The sequence below is a fragment of the Chenopodium quinoa genome, unplaced genomic scaffold (genome assembly GCF_001683475.1).
Source record: "Chenopodium quinoa cultivar QQ74 unplaced genomic scaffold, ASM168347v1, whole genome shotgun sequence".
Lineage (NCBI taxonomy): Eukaryota > Viridiplantae > Streptophyta > Magnoliopsida > Caryophyllales > Amaranthaceae > Chenopodium > Chenopodium quinoa.
The window spans coordinates 1,340,966-1,360,367 of record NW_018743697.1 but is presented as its reverse complement, the minus strand read 5'-3'; the positions used below and the strand labels follow the sequence as shown (position 1 = coordinate 1,360,367).

The window sequence follows — 19,402 nt, the reverse complement described above, 5'->3', positions numbered from 1 at the left end:
TTTCCATGAGCGTACCAAGCACATTGAGGTTGATTGTTATTATCTTCGTGATGCGATTCAGGATGGTATCATTAGTCCGTCTTATGTGAAGACAACGGACCAATTAGCGGATATTTTCACCAAGGCTTTGAGTAAAAGTCAATTCATGTATTTATTTGACAAGTTAGGCATTTGTGATTTGCATGCTCCAACTTGAGGGGGAGTGTTAGGGCCTATAATTAGTGTTTATATTGTATAGTTAACGGGCCTATTTTTTGAGCCCTAATCTCTTGTATAAATACTCTACTCTACACTCTAATGAAACTACGGAAAATCATTTCGTGACAGCTCATTTTAAAGGGATATATACACTTCATTTTCCGATCCTCCGATAAAGTTGGTAACACAAGTCACTAATAACAGTTATAACACTAGTTGAGTGAGAAAATTCTTCTCCATAATGTTGAACAAACTAATCAATTTACTAAATAGCCAAAGTCTTACCCCCAAAATGTGCTTAAGGCCAGCTGGGTTGGGTGAAAATATGCTACTTTTGGTAGGAATTATCGCATGCAATGCTGGCCCTCTAATTATGAAGCAAAAAGTTTTTTCGAAAATTTAACTAAACACATGATTTAAGTCATCAATCTCTTATCGATGTACAATATTCTCTGCATTGAGTGTATGATGTGCACTTTGGTTGATATATTGATGACTACTAAGTTACAACTAACAATACAAAATCACGGAGCAATAGCTGTTCAATATACGGAGTATCTAACAATAATATTGACTACTCCGTAGTCCGTACTCAATTACTCATACGTGTTGATGTACTTGATCTAATTCTCGTCTACACTCGACAAAATAAAGATGAAATTTAACTATACTAGACTGGCTAATTACTGATTAAGGGATTAGTTCAAATTTCTATGATCTGCCCATGATTACTAAGCTTAAACTCAATAAAGATAATGTTACAGAACAATATCAACATTGGGCTGTTCGCAATCAATTACCAAGGTGGACCCAAATCAACAAAGTATGGCAGGCTGTTAAATTAATGATGATCAATAATTTCTGTACGAAAAATACTTCATTACGCCGTTAATCGCGCTAATCTTATAGGGCCCAAAGGTATCAAACTGTTCAATCCAATAACAATAAGGCCCATTTTATCAGGTAAACAAAAGCCCAAAATAACTCAATTTGAGCCCAAAGACTTTTTCCCCTTTCTTCTAACATTCTTCTATTTTCCAGAAAATTGCAGACGAAGCTCCGCCCAACTGTGCGCCGCTACCACCTCGCTTCACTATCGCCGGGAATCAGGTTTTTCTCTCTCCTCTTACTTAATTTTCATTTTTTGATTTAGATAATCGAGTAAAAATGAAGTTTTTATTTATTTTTTTTTATTTTTTTATTTTTTTTTATTTCATGATTTATGATCTAAGAATTTAAAGGTTAAAGATTTATAGGGTTTATGAATTTAATTTTTTACTCTGAGTCAATTATAACAGATTTCTGCGCAGAAATGTTTTAATTTTTACATCTGGGAATTGAATGTATTTTTTTGGTTCCATTTTGTGAAATTATTGAAATGCATAGAAATTGATTCAGTTGATCTTCTGATGTGTTTGGATTTTCTAGTTGTTATAGAAATTCTGAAACTTGATTATGATTTGAATCGTTTCGTTTGTTGGTAGTATGTTTTCGTGGGCATAAGTAGTGAACCTAGTGAGGAATGCACACCATCTGTTTGATAAAAGTACTCCGATGAAGGGTGAAATTTCTTCATGTTTTTAAATTTTGGGAGATAGTTTAGGTTTATTTTGTGGAAATTGGAAGTATTTTTGTATGATGTTAATATGATGTTCGAATCGTGTTAGCTTCTTGAGCTGGGATGAATCATGAAACAATGTGATAATATTGGAGGGAAGCAGGATTTTCTTAAGGAGAGATTCACTGGATTAACGTTGCAACAGTCTATTACTCCCATATCTTATTAAGGGAGAGATTCATAGTCCATTGTTCTTGAGTTAGGATGAATCATGAATGTGACAACATTGGAGGGAAGCAAAAAGTTGTGTTTTGTCGAGTTATGAATTCATGGATGGATGCTGTTAAGGAGCCTAGTTAGGTTTAGTTATTATTCTTATTAATTTTGCTGGGCTCCATTAAGCTACTTACTTGAGGAGCCTAGTTAGGTTGTAAGATTAACATTGTAACAGTATATTTCTTAGAGGGTGAGATTCATAGTCTGTTGTTCTTGTTCATATTGTGTGCTTGCTAATTTGTTGTTAGCTCTGATGCATTCCCTCTCAAACTATTCACAATTTAGTGAAAATGCTGTAGGTATATAGTATTTGATCAATTAATTTGTGTTCAAATTTGATCAACTACTAGCACATTGTTGGTGGTTGATTTTGGGGCGGTTGGAGGAGAGGAGAGAGAAGAGGGGGGGGGGGATCTCTGCATTCATTATGTTTGTATTGTGCTGGCTTTGAAATGCAATGTTGCATTTGTCGGTCAGTGTGGTTATGTACTTAAACAGAAGGGGTTTTAAACTTAAACTCGCTTCAAAGGAAATTGTAGTCATGTCTCCTAAATTAGCAGACTAGCAGTTGATGTTATGAATGGTTTCTACATGATAACTCTCTTGAAATGAGGGATCAATAGTAAAATAGTCGCTGCTAGTACAAGCCATAATTTAGTGTGACCGTGTTGAATTCCTAATTATAAAATTATGACGAGTTTGGGCACGGTTATTATTTTCTTTGCCATTTTATTTAATAGCTACTCTACTTTTTGGTTCCTTTTGTGATGAATTCACCTCTATTTTTTTTTTTACAAGTTTTGATTAGCTTTTTCTTCAATTCCTTCGATGTGATACTAGACTGTCAAGTAGTTTGACTAATGTAGCTGTTTGTTAACTGCAGTCCAAGCTAGGGAAGCAGAATGGGGAGAAAGGTTGGTATATTACGCATCAATCCAAAGAAATTTGGCTCTCTGCAGAAACCTTGCATGAAGGAAATGATATCATTACTTAATTGCTTAGGTCTCTGCCACAACAATGATGAAAAATGTGTTCGTCAAAAGCAACTTCTGGGCACGTGCATGGAAGCTCAGGTTATTGTGAAACCTTTGCTTTGATATAATTTTTTTCAAGCTTTTTCTAGTTTTGTGTTGCTACAATCATGTTTATGCTGATGTATGATGACAAATATTCTTCATATTACAGGCGGGTAAGAACAAAAAGCCTTGGGGAAGCATCAATTATCACTTGCAGAGGCTTAATAGGGGAAGGAAGTAGTATTATTTTGGCAGAATGAATTTATTTCCCCTGTAATTCCGGATAGATCACACTATACTGCTGCAGCTTTACATCAGCACGTTGTGGAAGATGAACCAATATGCATTATGTAAGCTTTATTGCAGAAAGATTGTCCAAATTCTCCGGCATGCTATCATTTTTGTTTGACATTCATCCATCCAGATGATTTCTGGACTAATCAGACCGCCTTTATTATTTTAGAGTGTACAAGATAGCATATATTATGTAGAATGATAATATGCCAGCTGATCCTTATTATTGGAAATAAATGCTTCAACTCATGTATCATCCATCTTCCCAAATGCAATATTGCAATACTCTAGTTCTTGCATAATCCCATTGTTGACTCTAATAGGCTAACAGACCAGGGGATAGTGATTTTATGGCGAGATGATAATTTATTGCTGGTCTTCGTAGAGATGACACTGTGTCTACTGTAATTGAGATAAGTCTCAGAAAAAGATTAGGAGGTCAAAGTACTTTGGAGTATAACTTAGGAGCCTTACTATATAGGCAGGAGCAAAGTCGAAAACAGGGTACATCACACTGTGGATAATCTTTTGAAGGACCTTCATGGTAACTGGGGCTTAGGACTTCTTCATGCATGACATATACTCGTTACCGAGGAAGTATGGTAATGTAATTTCAGTCTTGTGGTAGTGTTTACCGAGTTAATATGATACAAGTAGGTCCTATTAATTTGAACTGTTGTGGTTTTCTCTGCTCTGCTAAGTATTAATAATCTACTCTGCTTCAAAGCTCAAAAAAACAGGGCCATAGTATATATCCGACGCTACTGAAAATTCAATCCATATGTTACCATTTGAGTAATAGGGAGTCAAGAATTTTCCATTTTAAATTCTTCATTATAGTACGAAATACCTCGGGACAGGAATTATGTTCAGCGAGGAGAATTTGACACCTCGAATGGTTTAATAACAATTTACAGTGGTGGGCGCTGACTACTAGTTAGCAGTGCTTAATGGGCCAACTTTAGGCCCTATTTTATGGTTAAGGTTGAAGAACTTAGAACTAGTTGAGAAGGGTTCATTTAGACAAACAAGGCCCTAAAATCTGTCTAAATTTCCAATATTCGCCAAAGCATTCGTATGTACTTAGCTATTTACAAATTACATTATTCTCCTGCAATTAGATCAATAATTTCATAATTCGAACCCGTGATCTTTGTGTCACGCTGGCTCCGATACCATGTTAGAGGATCAACTCAACCAAAATCTTAAGTTGATGGTTGAGACCCATGAATATGTTTTATACTCTATCAGTTATAACAATAATAAGATGTTATCATAATCTATTAGTCTCACTATGAAAATCGAGGCTTCAATTCGGGATTTTCATACCTTTTTCAATACTTGCTTCAATAGAAACAAAGGTTGTGGAACCAAATTCCACTAAAGACACTTTTAAATAATTTTTCTTACTACCTTTTTACTCGTTTAAACACTTTTAAATAATTTTCTTATTACCTTTTTATCCGCTTCAAACATTTTATCACAGTGATATAAAATTTGAAACTTTATGTATGTACGCAGTAGGGCTTCGAATTAAATGAAGCTAGCAAAGAGATCATTTTCTAACTTTAAACGTAGTGACATAGGATCCCATCAAAAAGTTGCTTGGCAAGGCTAACTGCTCAAATTACATCAGTTGAAACTTGAAATATGCTCTAACTTCAATGTGGTCCATGGTCTTAACACCATAAAAATTTCAGTAGATTTCATATTATGTGAAAGTAATTTATTGGGGTATTATATAGAATTAAGAGTTACCTATTTTTGTCATTCTTAAAATCATTTCTTAATAAATCAAACTATGTGCTACACCTTATATATTGCATATTGTGGCATTATTTGTAGTGGTAAAACTATCTACAACATTTGTGAGTCAAAACTTACAAATTTATAGCTTTAAATTATTGATCTATATTTCCACTATACGAATGAAGTATGTTTTTATACTTCTTACATAGTAGTAATCAATTAATTAATTAGTGTTACTATCCCTATTGCAATATATAGCCCATCATGACACATTATGCACTTGTATGTGGCTACCTTTAAGATGCACCTGATCTGAAAACACAAAGCCTAGTGTTCCTGAGGCACCTTATGAACATTGAGCAAATTGCTTGTATGTGCACGAGCTGATGGAGGAATTTGCACCTCACACTACGCGACTCTTTCAGCACAATTGTGTTGCGCGTGTGACTATATATGGATCTAGCTAAGAGCAACATGATTAATTTAGTGCTTTTGGGTGCAAGATATAGCGGTATGTATAATTATTTGCTTCTAGATACTTGATAAATATAATTTCTAACTACCGCATCATTCACGATTTCAACCAACTACATAACATTAACGTAAATCATGAAGCAAAAAAGTTGACATGATGCATTGATTCCAATCAGTAAAGAGGAGAGACCCTACTTCTACAAGGAAGGATTCCCTTTTGTAGGAAAACCAAGCTACCTTTCACATTACCAAATACCAATCAAGGGGTTCATGCACAATTACAACTAGCTACCAAGAAAAACCAGATGAATTGTACATGTACACTCGATATCTTCATAAGCTGTCACTAAAATAAGAACTCTTGATGAATATTCATAAGCACAACTTTCTATATGTACATGCAATATCCTAAACACATTTCGAATTAAGCCTTTTAATCCTAATTGCATCTTTAACATTTATCTCATTGAACTAGGTAATAATCCAATAATCGCGCTTCAATCTTATACTAATTAATTAAGCTACATACACATTAATTAACTACGTACACTGTAAAATCGATTGTGATAAAACCATGACCTAATTAAGAGTACGGCCCTAATTGAAATGCATACATCGATCACCTTTAATCTTGATCTTTTCCACAACATTTCCACTCTCACCCCAATATCCCATTAAGGTTAAAAATTAAACATTATAAAACAATCAGCTTTCTATATATACTTTACATTATTAATAGCAAAAGTAACGAACCTCGTGTAATGTTAATTCTTGATAAAAATCCTGAATTAGTCAGCAAAACTAATTAAGAAAGGTGGAGTATTGATGAAGTATTCCAGATTCCTGTCTATAAAACACGCACTTGCATTGTCGTACAAAAACAATATCCAATTTTTAAGTATCAAAAAAATAGCATGGCCGAAATCCCAGAAGTTTCTGCATGGCATAAATTTAGCTGTCCGATCTCAAAGGATAACAATCTATTTTATTAAATTCGTCGCGCTATAAAAAAGAAGATGCTTTCGTATTTAATTATGTATATAATTTATGCTTAAGGACAAAATGAGGCGTATATACTATGTTAATTTGATTAAATACATTATTTGTAAGGTGTAATTAATTAGTGTATATTGAAGGTAGCATCAAATTAACTTTTTAGCTGAGTTTTATAAAATAAAATTGGGATGTATAGCTTTATTTTGAGACAGCACATTTTTAGATGATGATGAATGATCTTCAAGCAGGTACCAAGTTCCCGTGTTTCAGCCACTTATACAGTGTAAAGGTTACCCTTTTTTTTTTAAGAGCAAATTATGGGAAGCTGAATATACGCGTTTATGCAATTTTGATTGTGTATAACATCTTAAAGGGAAAACATTTTGTCATTCAAAAAGTGTTGTGTTTATGTCAAGAATATATTTAGGGAGAAGAAAAAAAAAATGATAAAATTTAGTTTGGTTTTTGGTGTGATAGTACAAGAGTAGTATGAAATCAAATTTCCTTGTTTAAATATGAAATCAAACACATTTAAAGTATATTCATGGTTCATTTTAAAAACCCTAATCACATTTGACATCTTTTCCAGTTCCTTATTTTCTCATTATTCGATCTCTTTGTAGAATTGTATTTGTTGAACATGAATACTATGATTGTCAAACTATATTAGCGTTTATAGTAGTGGAAAACCGATTATCAATGTATAGAACAATTAATTACCAAGCATAGCTTGGTCTAGTGATCAAGTTTGCATCTCACAACCAAGAGGCTTTGGGATCAAAACCCAAAGTATCTAGCCTGCTAACCTGTGAGATGTTCTGGCCCTTAAAAATAGAACATGTGATTAGTCCAATAAAATGTTTTACAAGATCACCTTCTTTTTTTTTTTTTTTTTTTTTTTTTTGGGAAGAATTTTACAAGATCACCTTACAATTAAGCGCATTGGTAATGATATCTTGTTCTGATTTGGTGTTCATATATCAAGTTATATGATGAACCAAACTTGCAGAAAATTATATTGTAAAACAAATAAAATCAATCAAATTAAAGTTAGGGTATATATTGGTAATCTGTAGGAATATGTAGGTGGTTGAATATACATTTACATGTCGATTGAGCGTGGATTCATCAAAATCAAAAAAGGTCAGAAAAACATGTGGAGTTGAATATGTTGATAAAAAAACAGTGAATCTTCTTTGTTTAGGATCAGAAAATAATGCGCAGTCTCTCAGTAATAGTGGTAGCTACTATGTACAAGCGCCCATATCACTCAGACAAAGGTACCTTCTATTGCCAGTTTGTGGGAACCCGGCCTGCTATGCTACAACAAACACATCTATCACTTCTCTCGAAACTAGCTAGTTACTCCCTCTGTCTCTAAAAGTTATTCTTATCTTAACTCCGATTAATATAACCACTTAAAGGCAGAGTATATTGAGGTTATTGGATAGAGATTTTATGAAGATAATTGCTTGTAATTATAATATGGTAAATCATATTGCACTGTTATTGTTGTAGATATGTCATAACAATACATATGATTTTATTGTTGCATTTACTCGTAGTAATTGTATAAAGTAAGATAGGTTCATCATTCTACTCATCTTATCTTTAGCAAAAATAAATTTCAATGTAAACAGAATAACCTAACATGACTAAAATTCAGCAATATAGTTAATTAATTATTGACCTGAAATAATACTATAACAATACATAAAATATGTCAAAGCATACAATCAAATTAATTGCATGTTAGTAATTGATAGATTAATAAAATAAAATAAGAATGAAAAAGGGTATGCAATAAAATGGACCCATAATAGATGTGGAGGGGTCAAGGGAAATGAGTTAAAGCTGCAGTAAGCTCAACTTTCCAACTAAAAATATTTAGAGAGAAGGACTGCTTTTTTAATTTTTGCATGAAAATTTGCAAAAGAACATCATGGCTCCATCTGTCAGGGAATTAGATTCCTACGCCACTCAACCAATCCCTTCATTCCTCTTCTTAACTTATTATGTCTTTGTTACTATTTTTGTTTTCTAACAACCATTATATTATGATCACTAGTGTGTACGTTGATTGCATGATGGATCCATCATCAACAAGTGAACGCGATTTATTATGTATTAATTTAATTAGTGATGTGATAACTAAATCTTAACTGATATACATGATAACATGAATTGAAAGAGTAGTAACACATGACATGACATGACATGACAATGATTCCATCATTTAGCTTTTTAACGATTGTATAAGTATACCTTATAGTTCATATTCCCTAGCTGCTGCATAATCATCTTGGAACATTTATTAATTAAGCATTTTTGTTGGTTTTTTTCTTCTTTTTCCAAGTGTATGTAGGTGCTTTGAAAATTGTTAAACTTTGTTCCTTTTTCACGTGCTCAATGCTAAATGAGATCAATAATAATGCATTATGCATGTTATATCTCTTAAGGAGAATATTTATTTGGAACCTTTATGATGAGAATTTCTGTTTTTTTACAAAGTTTTTTTTTTAGATTTTCCTCTTTAAGCAAAACCAAATGTAAAAGTCTGGTGGATGATGTCTTGCAAGTTTTGATTAATAAGTTTGTTGTAAGATCTCACACCATATTATGTATTTCTTCTTTTGGTATGAATGGTGAAATTTTCAAAATTAAAGGAAAAACTATGATATATTAAAATTGGGGACTGGCCAATTCTATATCTTTCCACTGCACGTTTTTTTACATATACTCTAGATACTACTACATACTTGTACTTCTAAATTAGCTGGTTGATGTAATAGCAAATTAAGTATAATTTTAATAATAAAATATAAGTAAAAAAAACTGTTCAAAACTTATTGATTAATACTGTACTTTTTTTTTTTTTGGATCTTATTGAGGATAAGAGCAAAATTATTATGCAGTCTGTATGTAAAAATTAATACCATCATATATTATCAATGACTTCTTACATATACTTTCTACTATATAGGATTAGGGTTACCAATTAAAGAAACATTTTGAAATATAATTGTGATATTTGGTGTGTTAGTTCCAAAATTTGAGTCTCCTTTTTTACAAAGTAGTGTTTGTCTTAGTTTTTATGGTTCCAAATAAACCAAAAAGGAAATATAAAGAGTAGAAGAATTAGCTTGAAGCCGAATTACAATTAACTCACTCTTTACTTCTTTCAGAAGACTTGAACTCTAGCTCTCTTGCTATAGTAGCAAAAAGACATTTTTTTTTCTCTATAGAGAGAGGCAACATATAGAGTAGGGAGTCAAAATTCAAAAGATAATGAATTGAATGATTAGACATAATCGACTTTTCTTTTCACGTGTAGGGTATTACTGTACATTTGAAAGCTTTATCAACTAATTACCTGTTCGTTTCAGCTTAATTATTTCAGTTTAGTTCAACTACAATCAGTCCAGTTCAGTTCAGCTCTTACTTTCCTTCTCTTATAAAGTATTCATTTCAGCTCAGTTCAGTTTAATTGTTAAGCTCCAATCAGTTCAGTTCAACTCATTTCAGTAAATGTGAACAGACCCTAAGCCAATTAGCATTTACTAAAAAAAACTATATACTTATTTTGTCCTGAAGTAGCATTCTTAGTCGCATATATTAAATTGGTATGCATGTAATGGAAAAGTTGACACTTTCCAATCAATTATGTTAATGACTTATAGTTAAATATCTCAATATGTCAATAATTACTTGATTGAAGAGAGTAAGAAATAAAAGAAAAGAAATGATCAATAATTATTAAAAAAAATGATTATCTTTTTAAAAATTTTGTCATATTATTATTGTTTTAAGTATGTGATGATGACTTGAGACAACGTGATAACTAATTTAAAAATAAGTAGAGTAGAAACTCGAGGTGTGATGGAATTGAGATAGCCATGGCTAAGTAAAGGGTTTCTTTGATAATAAGTAGTCGTATTCGATAGTATGATGAAAATAGAGTAATGAATGAAAAGGTGGGGCCAAAAACCAGACGCAGCGGGTATATCTTGTTAAGGTTGGCACCATGATTTAGCCGACCGTTAGCATCTCATGATTTGGATTGATGCGACTTTCACTTGCTCTCCTCTTAAAAAGTGAATCTAATGCGTTTTTGGCGTTCCTAATTTTCCTTACTCTCCTCCATTTCCTCTTTTCCTCTTTATCTATGTCGTGACGGAATGACAAATAAACAAATTATTTGTATTAAATTTTACTACTTAGGCAGATGTCAACCTTGTTTTTATACATTATCCAATCCTTATTACATTCTCCCGTCCATAAATAATCTTCTTGTTTAAATTTTTGAAGATGTACAGTATAAGTAAATATATTTTAAAAATACACATTGAAATAATTTCAATAAAGTATGATAACAACTATTTATTTGATTCAATTAGTAGATCAGATAACTTAGTCAAAGTAGGAACATTGGGAAACTTGGAAAAAAAAAATTATTGCCATTTTCTTTTTATAATCTCATAACTTAATTGAAAAAAAACTGCCCTAATTTTCTGTAGTGTGCATTTGGATTGGAAAGACAATTTTATAAATTGTAAAGCTAAGTTTTAAAAGCGGTGGTTACATATTACCGAGTATTAATTAGCTTTCCTCTTTTTTTTTCATTATATATTACTACTTACTAGGGTAGCTAATGCGTGCACATAGCTAGCCTGTTCGGAAATTTCTTTCAGTTTAGTTTTATGTCACAACATTAGTAGTTGGTATTATTATTGAGGGAAAATATGTTATAAAAAAAAATGTTTCTACAGCGGTCGTTTGAAATATGACTACCTTATTATTTTAATGATAAATAATATGAGCGACCCATTTTTTCACACTATAAATTGGATACAATTAGTATTCTAATTTCTACAATGCAAATATAATTTTTGAAAATTTTAATCCAACATAAAATAAATATTTTTTGAGAAACTATAAAATAAGAGTTAAAAATTACATAAATAAAACTAAAAATTTGATAAATTAAAAACATGTTGATAATAATATTTATAGCAAAAATAGAGTAATATAATTAATTATTTGGATAAAAATACATTAATTATGAACTATATAATCATTAAAATATTATGATAGTCATTTTTCAAACGACTACGGTAGAACTTTCGAATTTCTACACACACTATTTTTAGGATTTCAGTGCATAAAAGATCTAGAGTCAACTAACATTATTAAGCAAATAAGTAGATAAACATTTTAAAGGGTATAATCATCCAAACACTAATTATAAGGTCGAGTTATCTCAAACTTTTTAAAAAAGGTAGGGAATCACGTAGTTTTATTATAGGAAAGATCTACAATGGGTGTTATTATCTTTCAAACCTATAATAGTATTTTTTTTTTTTAAAAAAAAAAAATTACTCCTATATATGATACATGGGATGAATTATCCTATACATGATACATGGGATGAATTACAAAACAAAAGATATTTAAAAAAGTTAAAATAGAATTGTAGTCTTCATCATATGATAAATGTTAAATTCACACATTTCAAACAAAAAAAAAGGTAAATTCACAAAACTTATAGAGTTGATTATATTATCTATAAATAATATATATTCCCAACATTTCCTTATTTATCAATTAGTATTACACACAATCACACCTGTTACAATTGCTTAATTAACGAGAAATTGTGGTAATCATGAAAAAGACATACATGTACTAATATTTGAGATTATTGAAAATATAATTGGTTCCACCATGCATGTGCCGATGTGCGTTGAATAATTCAGGTAAATTAATAAGCAAAAGTAGATTAATCTAAGATACGGCTGTTGCATGATATATTATAATATTAACAATAGTGATGGCTAAGACAACGATATTTTTGTCCGTCGTAACCTCCTTAGTGGAAAGATCTACAATTCTATTGTAGGATACTTTATTTTTGTATCGTTTCGTTGGATTTGATGACCAATATCTAATAGCTTTGTTGAAAACCCTAAGTCATACTATATAACTTTATTTACTCATTCAAGAACCAATATCCACCGTCCACTCATTAAGATGTAAAACTTTCAACTAAAAGGATTTGTCTTAATAAGTGATTAAAAAACATTAGCCTAATTTTTTTTCCAAGAAAGACATTAGCCTAATTAGTGTAAAAAAAACATTTAATTAGTACTCCATATAAATTTCTTTATAATTTATCTTTAAGAGCAATACAATTATTATTAAAACTCCGAGCTCAGTGATCATCACTAACTAGTTCATGAACTCACAGGAGGGCGAAACATATATAGTTTGTCTTATCATTAAAAAGAACGCATGTATGCTACATTATAATCAATAATTTTATCAATATATATTAGAGCGAGAATCAAAAGTATCTGAAATTGTGAAAAAAAAAAACATGTTTAGGTTTTTGATTATCTAAACTAAAGCATGATATATTTAAAGTGCACGCATTTCATTAATTATTTCATGTATCCAAGACAAAGAGTACAACACTACCAACGTGCAGTCATACATGCATGCATGGTTAGGCCTTAGGCCCTGATGTGTTCTATTAGACTTATTCAGTTCAGCTTAGCTCATTATTTTATTTCAATCCAACTCATTTATGCTCAATTCAGCGCATTATGCATGCTACTTCAATCCAGTTTAGTTAAATACAATTCAGCTCAACTCAAAAGAACAAGACCTAATGTGAAAATGCTGGAGGGAGAGCATCATTCTAAACACTCCTAGGTGTAACATACATTTGTTGGCCATTTTAAGCTTCAACTTGATTCGTAACGTATCAGACTTATCAACGAAACAATAATGCAAAAGGGGTGGTAACGTAGTATAACCACGGTTATTGTAAAATTCACATAATGTTGATGGATGGATGATTGAGGGATTCGTATCTATCTTTGCAATGATAAGTAATAAGAAAAGCTGATGTGCATGCATGTAATGTAATATAAGTGATATATGAATATATCTTGAAGCAGCTTCTTTCAACCTGTGTTTTGAACGTCATTAACTCATTTTCATGTAGTGGTCCTTATTTATGGCCGTACCCCGTCTCAGATGGCAACATCAGGTCCATCTTCTCCACAAACCCTTTTTTTTTTTTCCTTTTCTTTTTTCTCTCATGCATTTGTCCGTTCGAGGGTTACATAAGGCAATTAACCATGCATCCAAAAACTAAGATTTTACGTGCATGCGAAATAAATGAAACCCCTAAAAAGCGTGCCTAAATTCTTACTCAATGATAACTCAATCATGTATATTAAGTCCACTCGTGACTTGTTGTATTAGCATGCAAATTTAGACATCAAGGTGGTAATCAATGCATGTGGAAGATTTTCTATACAACGGTTATGAGCAACCTGTACACAATAGGATTTATTTGTATTAGGGTACAAAAAAATTAATTAGTTGTTATTTTTTTATATTGTGAGCTAGATATATAACGATTTAAGTTTAATATTTTATTCGGTCATAAGATGATAAGATGAAACTGTTTTTTCGTTCTCTTCCATTCTCAATATTATGAATTAATTAAGACAATTTAGAAATTAAATTATCAATCCCCATACATAACATATATGTGTTTGATTTCTTTCTCTCTCTCTCTCTCTTTTTTTTTCAGTTCCTTCTTAAACAAATATACACCGAATACCATAAATTTAACACTGAAATAGACAAGCTTATTAAGGTACATGTAATTTAATTTTGGGCTACATGTAATGTTTATAGACTTTGTTGATTAAAGTTTATGTAGTCAATTCCAATAGTTTATCCTTTGCATCATCATCAACTGTAAGCCGAAAAAAAAGGGAAGAAAAGTATGTAGCATCAAAAGTGCAGATTAAAAGAAGCAATTATATGAAAGCAAATATTTTCTACATACCTAAAGAACATTCTCCACCATCGGCCCAATCCTCTTCCTAGTAAGGACAACCAGAGATAACGCCACACGTTCGTTGGTGCTAATTACTTTATTAAGCTCTTATTAATCTTAATTTTCTTTCTGATGAAGATACATGCTGGTAAGAACTAGGGCATGATAGCCGCCATATGCAAGATTATTTTTTCATTTATTTACAACAAGTTTAATTAAATGTTTTTACTTGATACACTTAATCACTTTTTCCCCTAAAAGAAATTATCTTTATTCCTTAAAAAAAACACAGGAGAAAAATATAGTATGAGAGTTTAATTATACTTTGTAAATATTTGGAGTTGAAAAAAATAATCTAAAATCACTATCCTAGCTTAGGAGGTACGGAATATGCAATTACTTTTGCATGGTCCCTTTATTATTAAAAAGTAATTTCATTTTCTATTGCCATTAAAAAAAAAAAATAGCTAATTGATTATTACAAGTTAAAAAAAAAACCTGGCCTTTTAATCATTTTACATACAACTTGTCTACATGCACGTATCTTTCATAAACAAAAAATTGAAATATACGAAGTATTTTTGATAACATACGGACCCTTTGGAAAAAAGCTTAATGGCCGGGCTATTTATAGATATTAAAAGGCGAAAAAAAAAATAAAAAAAAAAATTAGTGTATAAATTTCATCCATCATAAATACGAAGTAGTATGTATATATTTCGAATATGAAAATTCAATAAATTTACCTTATTACTCAGTACTCCGTATTATTGATTAACCTATTCAAGTTCAAAGACTCTATATAGTAAAAAAAAAAAAAAAAAAAAAAAAAAGGTAAAAGTTGCAAATTCTTGCCAGAAAAAAAAAATGTTGGAAATTTTCTAAGCTATGAAAACATGCTTTGATCGATCTTCAAAATTTTACAAAAATGAAGTAAATTCATGCTCAGCCAACAGAATTCTGAGCTAGCTAGCTTAGCTAAGCTAACCAGTGCATATATAGTACTAAATCTTTGTCCTTTGATATCCTCTCAGCTCCTAATTAGCTTTTATGGAGAAGAAAAAATGCTGATTCTTAAAGTTCATTCAAAACTTTGGGGAAAAAAAAAATAAAAAAATTAAGGGTTATTTTTGTTTTTATTCAACTTCCCTTATTGTTCATTCTTCATTCTACTTTTCACTTTGCAAATTTTTTTTGTAATTCCTTGCTTTAATTTGAAGACCCTTACTTGTTTGCATTGCTTTAATTTTATAAAAGCTAATTTGTGTCCTGAGTAATGTGGGGTATGTGGTCACAAAATGCATGGGACTTTGCAGCATAAAAACATATTCCTAGTCAGTAAAGAGCAATTAATATTATACTATATAATATAATCTTGGTAAGTTAATTATATTAATTTTATTACTAACCAATAACCATAATTGTCTTAGCTTATAAAAAGTTGAAAAGAAAAAAGGTAATCCACATTATAATATTTACAGATTACACCACTGTTAATTTTTTTTATATTATAACAATAATTTTGTAAGGTGTTTTTTGATTACGTGAGATGATCCCACCAATAATAGCCAATGGGGGACACATCAAGACATTCATTATCATCTTAATAATATCTCTCTTCATTTTTTACTTTCTCTCTCTTCCTTGCATGCATGAGGAGGCAAAACCAGCCCCTCTCCCCCTTTCTCTCTCATCATTTCACCTTTTTTTTCTTAAGCTCATCACCAAGCACATGTACTACTAGTCTAACTATATATCTATCACAACCATTACTCGGTTCATCGATCTGATAAGAGAGTTGTTCCAACTTAATCGGAGATTTAAAATATAAATCTTAAGAATGAATGCATGCAACAACATTTGTTTAGAAAGCTTCCTATATTATTTTTCAAATTAAGATGTATATGAAGGGTCTGATGAAACCTAAACCAAATTAGTCGGAGTTTAATAGGCATTAAAACATCAAGTCATGAGATACCCTACAAAAATAAAAATAAAAATAAAAACAAAAAAGCACTAGTAGGAGCGCCACTAGCTAAAACTACTACTACTACAACATAATACTGTAGTACATGTTGACAGTTCAAAGCAACACTAATAAGCTTCGGGGTTAAGGAAGTAAACAATAATAATAAAATAAAAAAGGAAAAAAAACCCTAATATAAAAAAATGTATAGTATTATTTATAATAAAAACAAAAAGAGGGAGAATAAAAAGGGGAAAACACACACTCAAAAAACCCTTGTGAAGCTAGCAAAAAAGCTTTACTCTTGCTCCTCTCCCTTTCTATCTTAGCTTTCCTTTGAAATTGTTATCTGATTATATCTCTTCTTTCATCATATACTTTGATTCTCCACCATATCCCCAAAGAACCCACCTTCCTCTTCTTCCATCAAACTTTTATAAAAGAAAGAACCTAAAAAAAAAAAAAAAAAGATAGAAAGAAAGAATTAAAGATAGATATCAAAAAAATACCTTAATAAAAGAGAGACTATGGTTTTCTCTTCAGTTCCACACTATTTAGATCCTCCCAATTGGCAACAGGTAATTTATTCATGGTTTTATTTTTCGACTTTGTTTGTTCGTCTTTTTTACATCTTCCTACTTAATTTTAATTCAGCTTCTATTTCAAGGAAGAACAAAAAATAAAAGTTGATGAGAGATTATTATTCCCTATTCCCTATTCGATCTTCTTATGATAAATAACTTTCATTCATTTCTGAATATACCTCAAACCATTTAAAGTTGGGTGATTCTTTATTTTTTTTTTATTTTTCTAGCTTTAATTAAATTTGTTAGTTTGTACTAATATATGGTACTACTTGTTTTTTCATCATTTTATTGCAGCACCCTAATCATCAACAACTTCTCCAAGGTAATAATAATGGTTCTGGTGGTAATCAACACGATCACCAAAATCATCAACAACACCTTCTTTCACCACCACCGATGCCCGGCCAACAGCCGGGCCAGCCCCAGATGGGGATGGGTGGTGGTGGCGGAGGACCGGGGGCTCAGCCTATGCGCCCTAACTCGATGGCGGAGAGAGCCCGCCAAGCGAAGATCCCCCCACCGGAAGCTCCACTAAAGTGCCCCAGGTGTGACTCTTCAAACACCAAGTTTTGTTACTTCAACAACTATAGCCTATCACAGCCCCGCCACTTTTGTAAGGCTTGTAGACGGTATTGGACACGTGGCGGGGCTCTTAGGAATGTTCCGGTAGGTGGAGGATGTCGGAGGAACAAAAGGTCCTCCAGTAAGTCCTCTGGAGGAGGAGGTGGTGGTGGTGGTTCATCGTCTTCTAAGTCCTCTCTCTCCTCTCCAACCGGGATGATTGGAGGGGAGAGATTACCTCTACATATGGATTTAGTAAGCACAAGTGGTCTCGGCCCTAGTTTCCCCGGCATGCCCTCGGCCGGGGGTGGGACCGGGATGTCGTCCTTCATGGCCTCCTTACAAAACATAGCTCAATTAGGGATGGGAAATTTAGGTCTCAACTTTGGTGGGGGCCTCAACACACCTCCTCCTCACCCTCTAGGAGGGTTAGGAGGGTTGTCTGGTAGTGAACATCCTCCTCATAATCATCAAATGGATTATCCTCATCAACTTAACCCGAACCCGAGTAATAATCAACAACAACAAGTACATCATCATCAATTCCCTAACTTCTTAGGGGGTTTCGAAATCCCTGGTGGCTCTTCAGCTGGTGCTGGGTTATACACCTCATCTTTTCAAAATGATCATCAAGGAATCGACGGTGGTGGTAGTGATGACCAACATCATCATGACCAAGATGATGATCAAGTCAATAGTAATCTTCTCAAGAGTTGCTCATCAACTATGACATCACAGCTCGCGCCAGTGAAGATGGAAGGTGATGGTCAAAGACTAAATTTAGCCAAACAATTCATGGGAATTTCATCTTCCGATCACAATAATAACAATATCAATAACAATAACAATGCAACGGGTCATCAATTTTGGGGTGGTAATAACATTGGTAACAACTCGGCTACTCCTACTAGCATGTGGACTGATCTCTCCGGGCTTAATTCATCTTCTACTAGCCATCTTTTATGAATTGTTTCGTAACTTATTGGTTCGTCGGTAGTAGCTAGCTAGCTATATATATATATATGTATGTATATGTATATTTTAGCTAAGCTAGCTCTCCAACTTAGCTTGTTCGTCTAGCTAATTTGTTCACCAGACTAAATATTTGGCTTCGATCTTGGGAAGAAGATGATTAAGTGTATGAAAGTCATTGTTCCATCCAAGAATTTCGAGATGACCGACATATAGTTGATTAATGATCGTCAACAATCTTTCATCATGACTACTGCAGCTAGGGTTGAGATGTGTATCGCGGTCTTCCTCAATCTCTCAATGCCATGATGATGAGATAATACTACTACTAGAAGTTAGTGATCTATATACTCTAAGCTCTTTTAATGTTCTTATTACTTTGTTTTTTTTTCCTTTATCCTTCCTTCAATTTCTTGTTGGATGTATGGTACTTGTATTTTGATTGTGGGGTGTGTAAGAGTTTTGAATCAAACCTTTAAACTTAGCTTTTGATTATAAATTTATAATTATTAATTAAATTAATTAATTTCTTCTTAATTTGTAAAACTAACTAGTCCTACTCCGATCTCCATTGTATTCTGTTCACTCGAAATTATCTAGTTGTCAGGTTGATAGTGTAATTTAGTGGACTTCTAAGGCAGTATTTCTCGTGTTTTCCCTAAGAAGTAAGAACTACAATAATAATATGATCATTAGTACATTACTAAGATGTAAGAGATAATATAAAAGTATGTATTACGTTGGTAAATTGTATGTACAACTCATACTATAATGAATAAATATACTGATTCAACAAAGTCATGGCTTTGAAGTACAAAATTGGAGCTTTTTTTAAGAACGGGATTTCATCACGTTTGCTTTATATAGAAATTCCGAAACCCGAGAAAACAGATGGTT

At 32.1% G+C, this 19,402-nt stretch overlaps 2 protein-coding genes across 2 annotated transcripts; both read left to right on the top strand.

Annotated features, from left to right (window-relative positions):
- The first annotated feature begins 1,157 nt into the window (after positions 1–1,157).
- Positions 1,158–3,612, top strand: LOC110684080. Its single transcript, XM_021860480.1, has 3 exons — positions 1,158–1,308; positions 2,916–3,105; positions 3,218–3,612. Exons 2-3 carry the CDS (start codon positions 2,935–2,937, stop codon positions 3,287–3,289), a joined length of 243 nt encoding a protein of 80 aa, XP_021716172.1. The 5' UTR covers positions 1,158–1,308; positions 2,916–2,934; the 3' UTR covers positions 3,290–3,612.
- A 12,552-nt stretch (positions 3,613–16,164) lies between these two features.
- LOC110684079 (dof zinc finger protein DOF5.1-like) lies at positions 16,165–19,004 on the top strand. Its single transcript, XM_021860479.1, has 2 exons — positions 16,165–16,963; positions 17,267–19,004. The coding sequence occupies exons 1-2, from the start codon at positions 16,913–16,915 to the stop codon at positions 18,497–18,499; spliced, it is 1,284 nt and encodes a 427-aa protein (XP_021716171.1). The 5' UTR covers positions 16,165–16,912; the 3' UTR covers positions 18,500–19,004.
- The last annotated feature ends 398 nt before the right edge of the window (positions 19,005–19,402 follow it).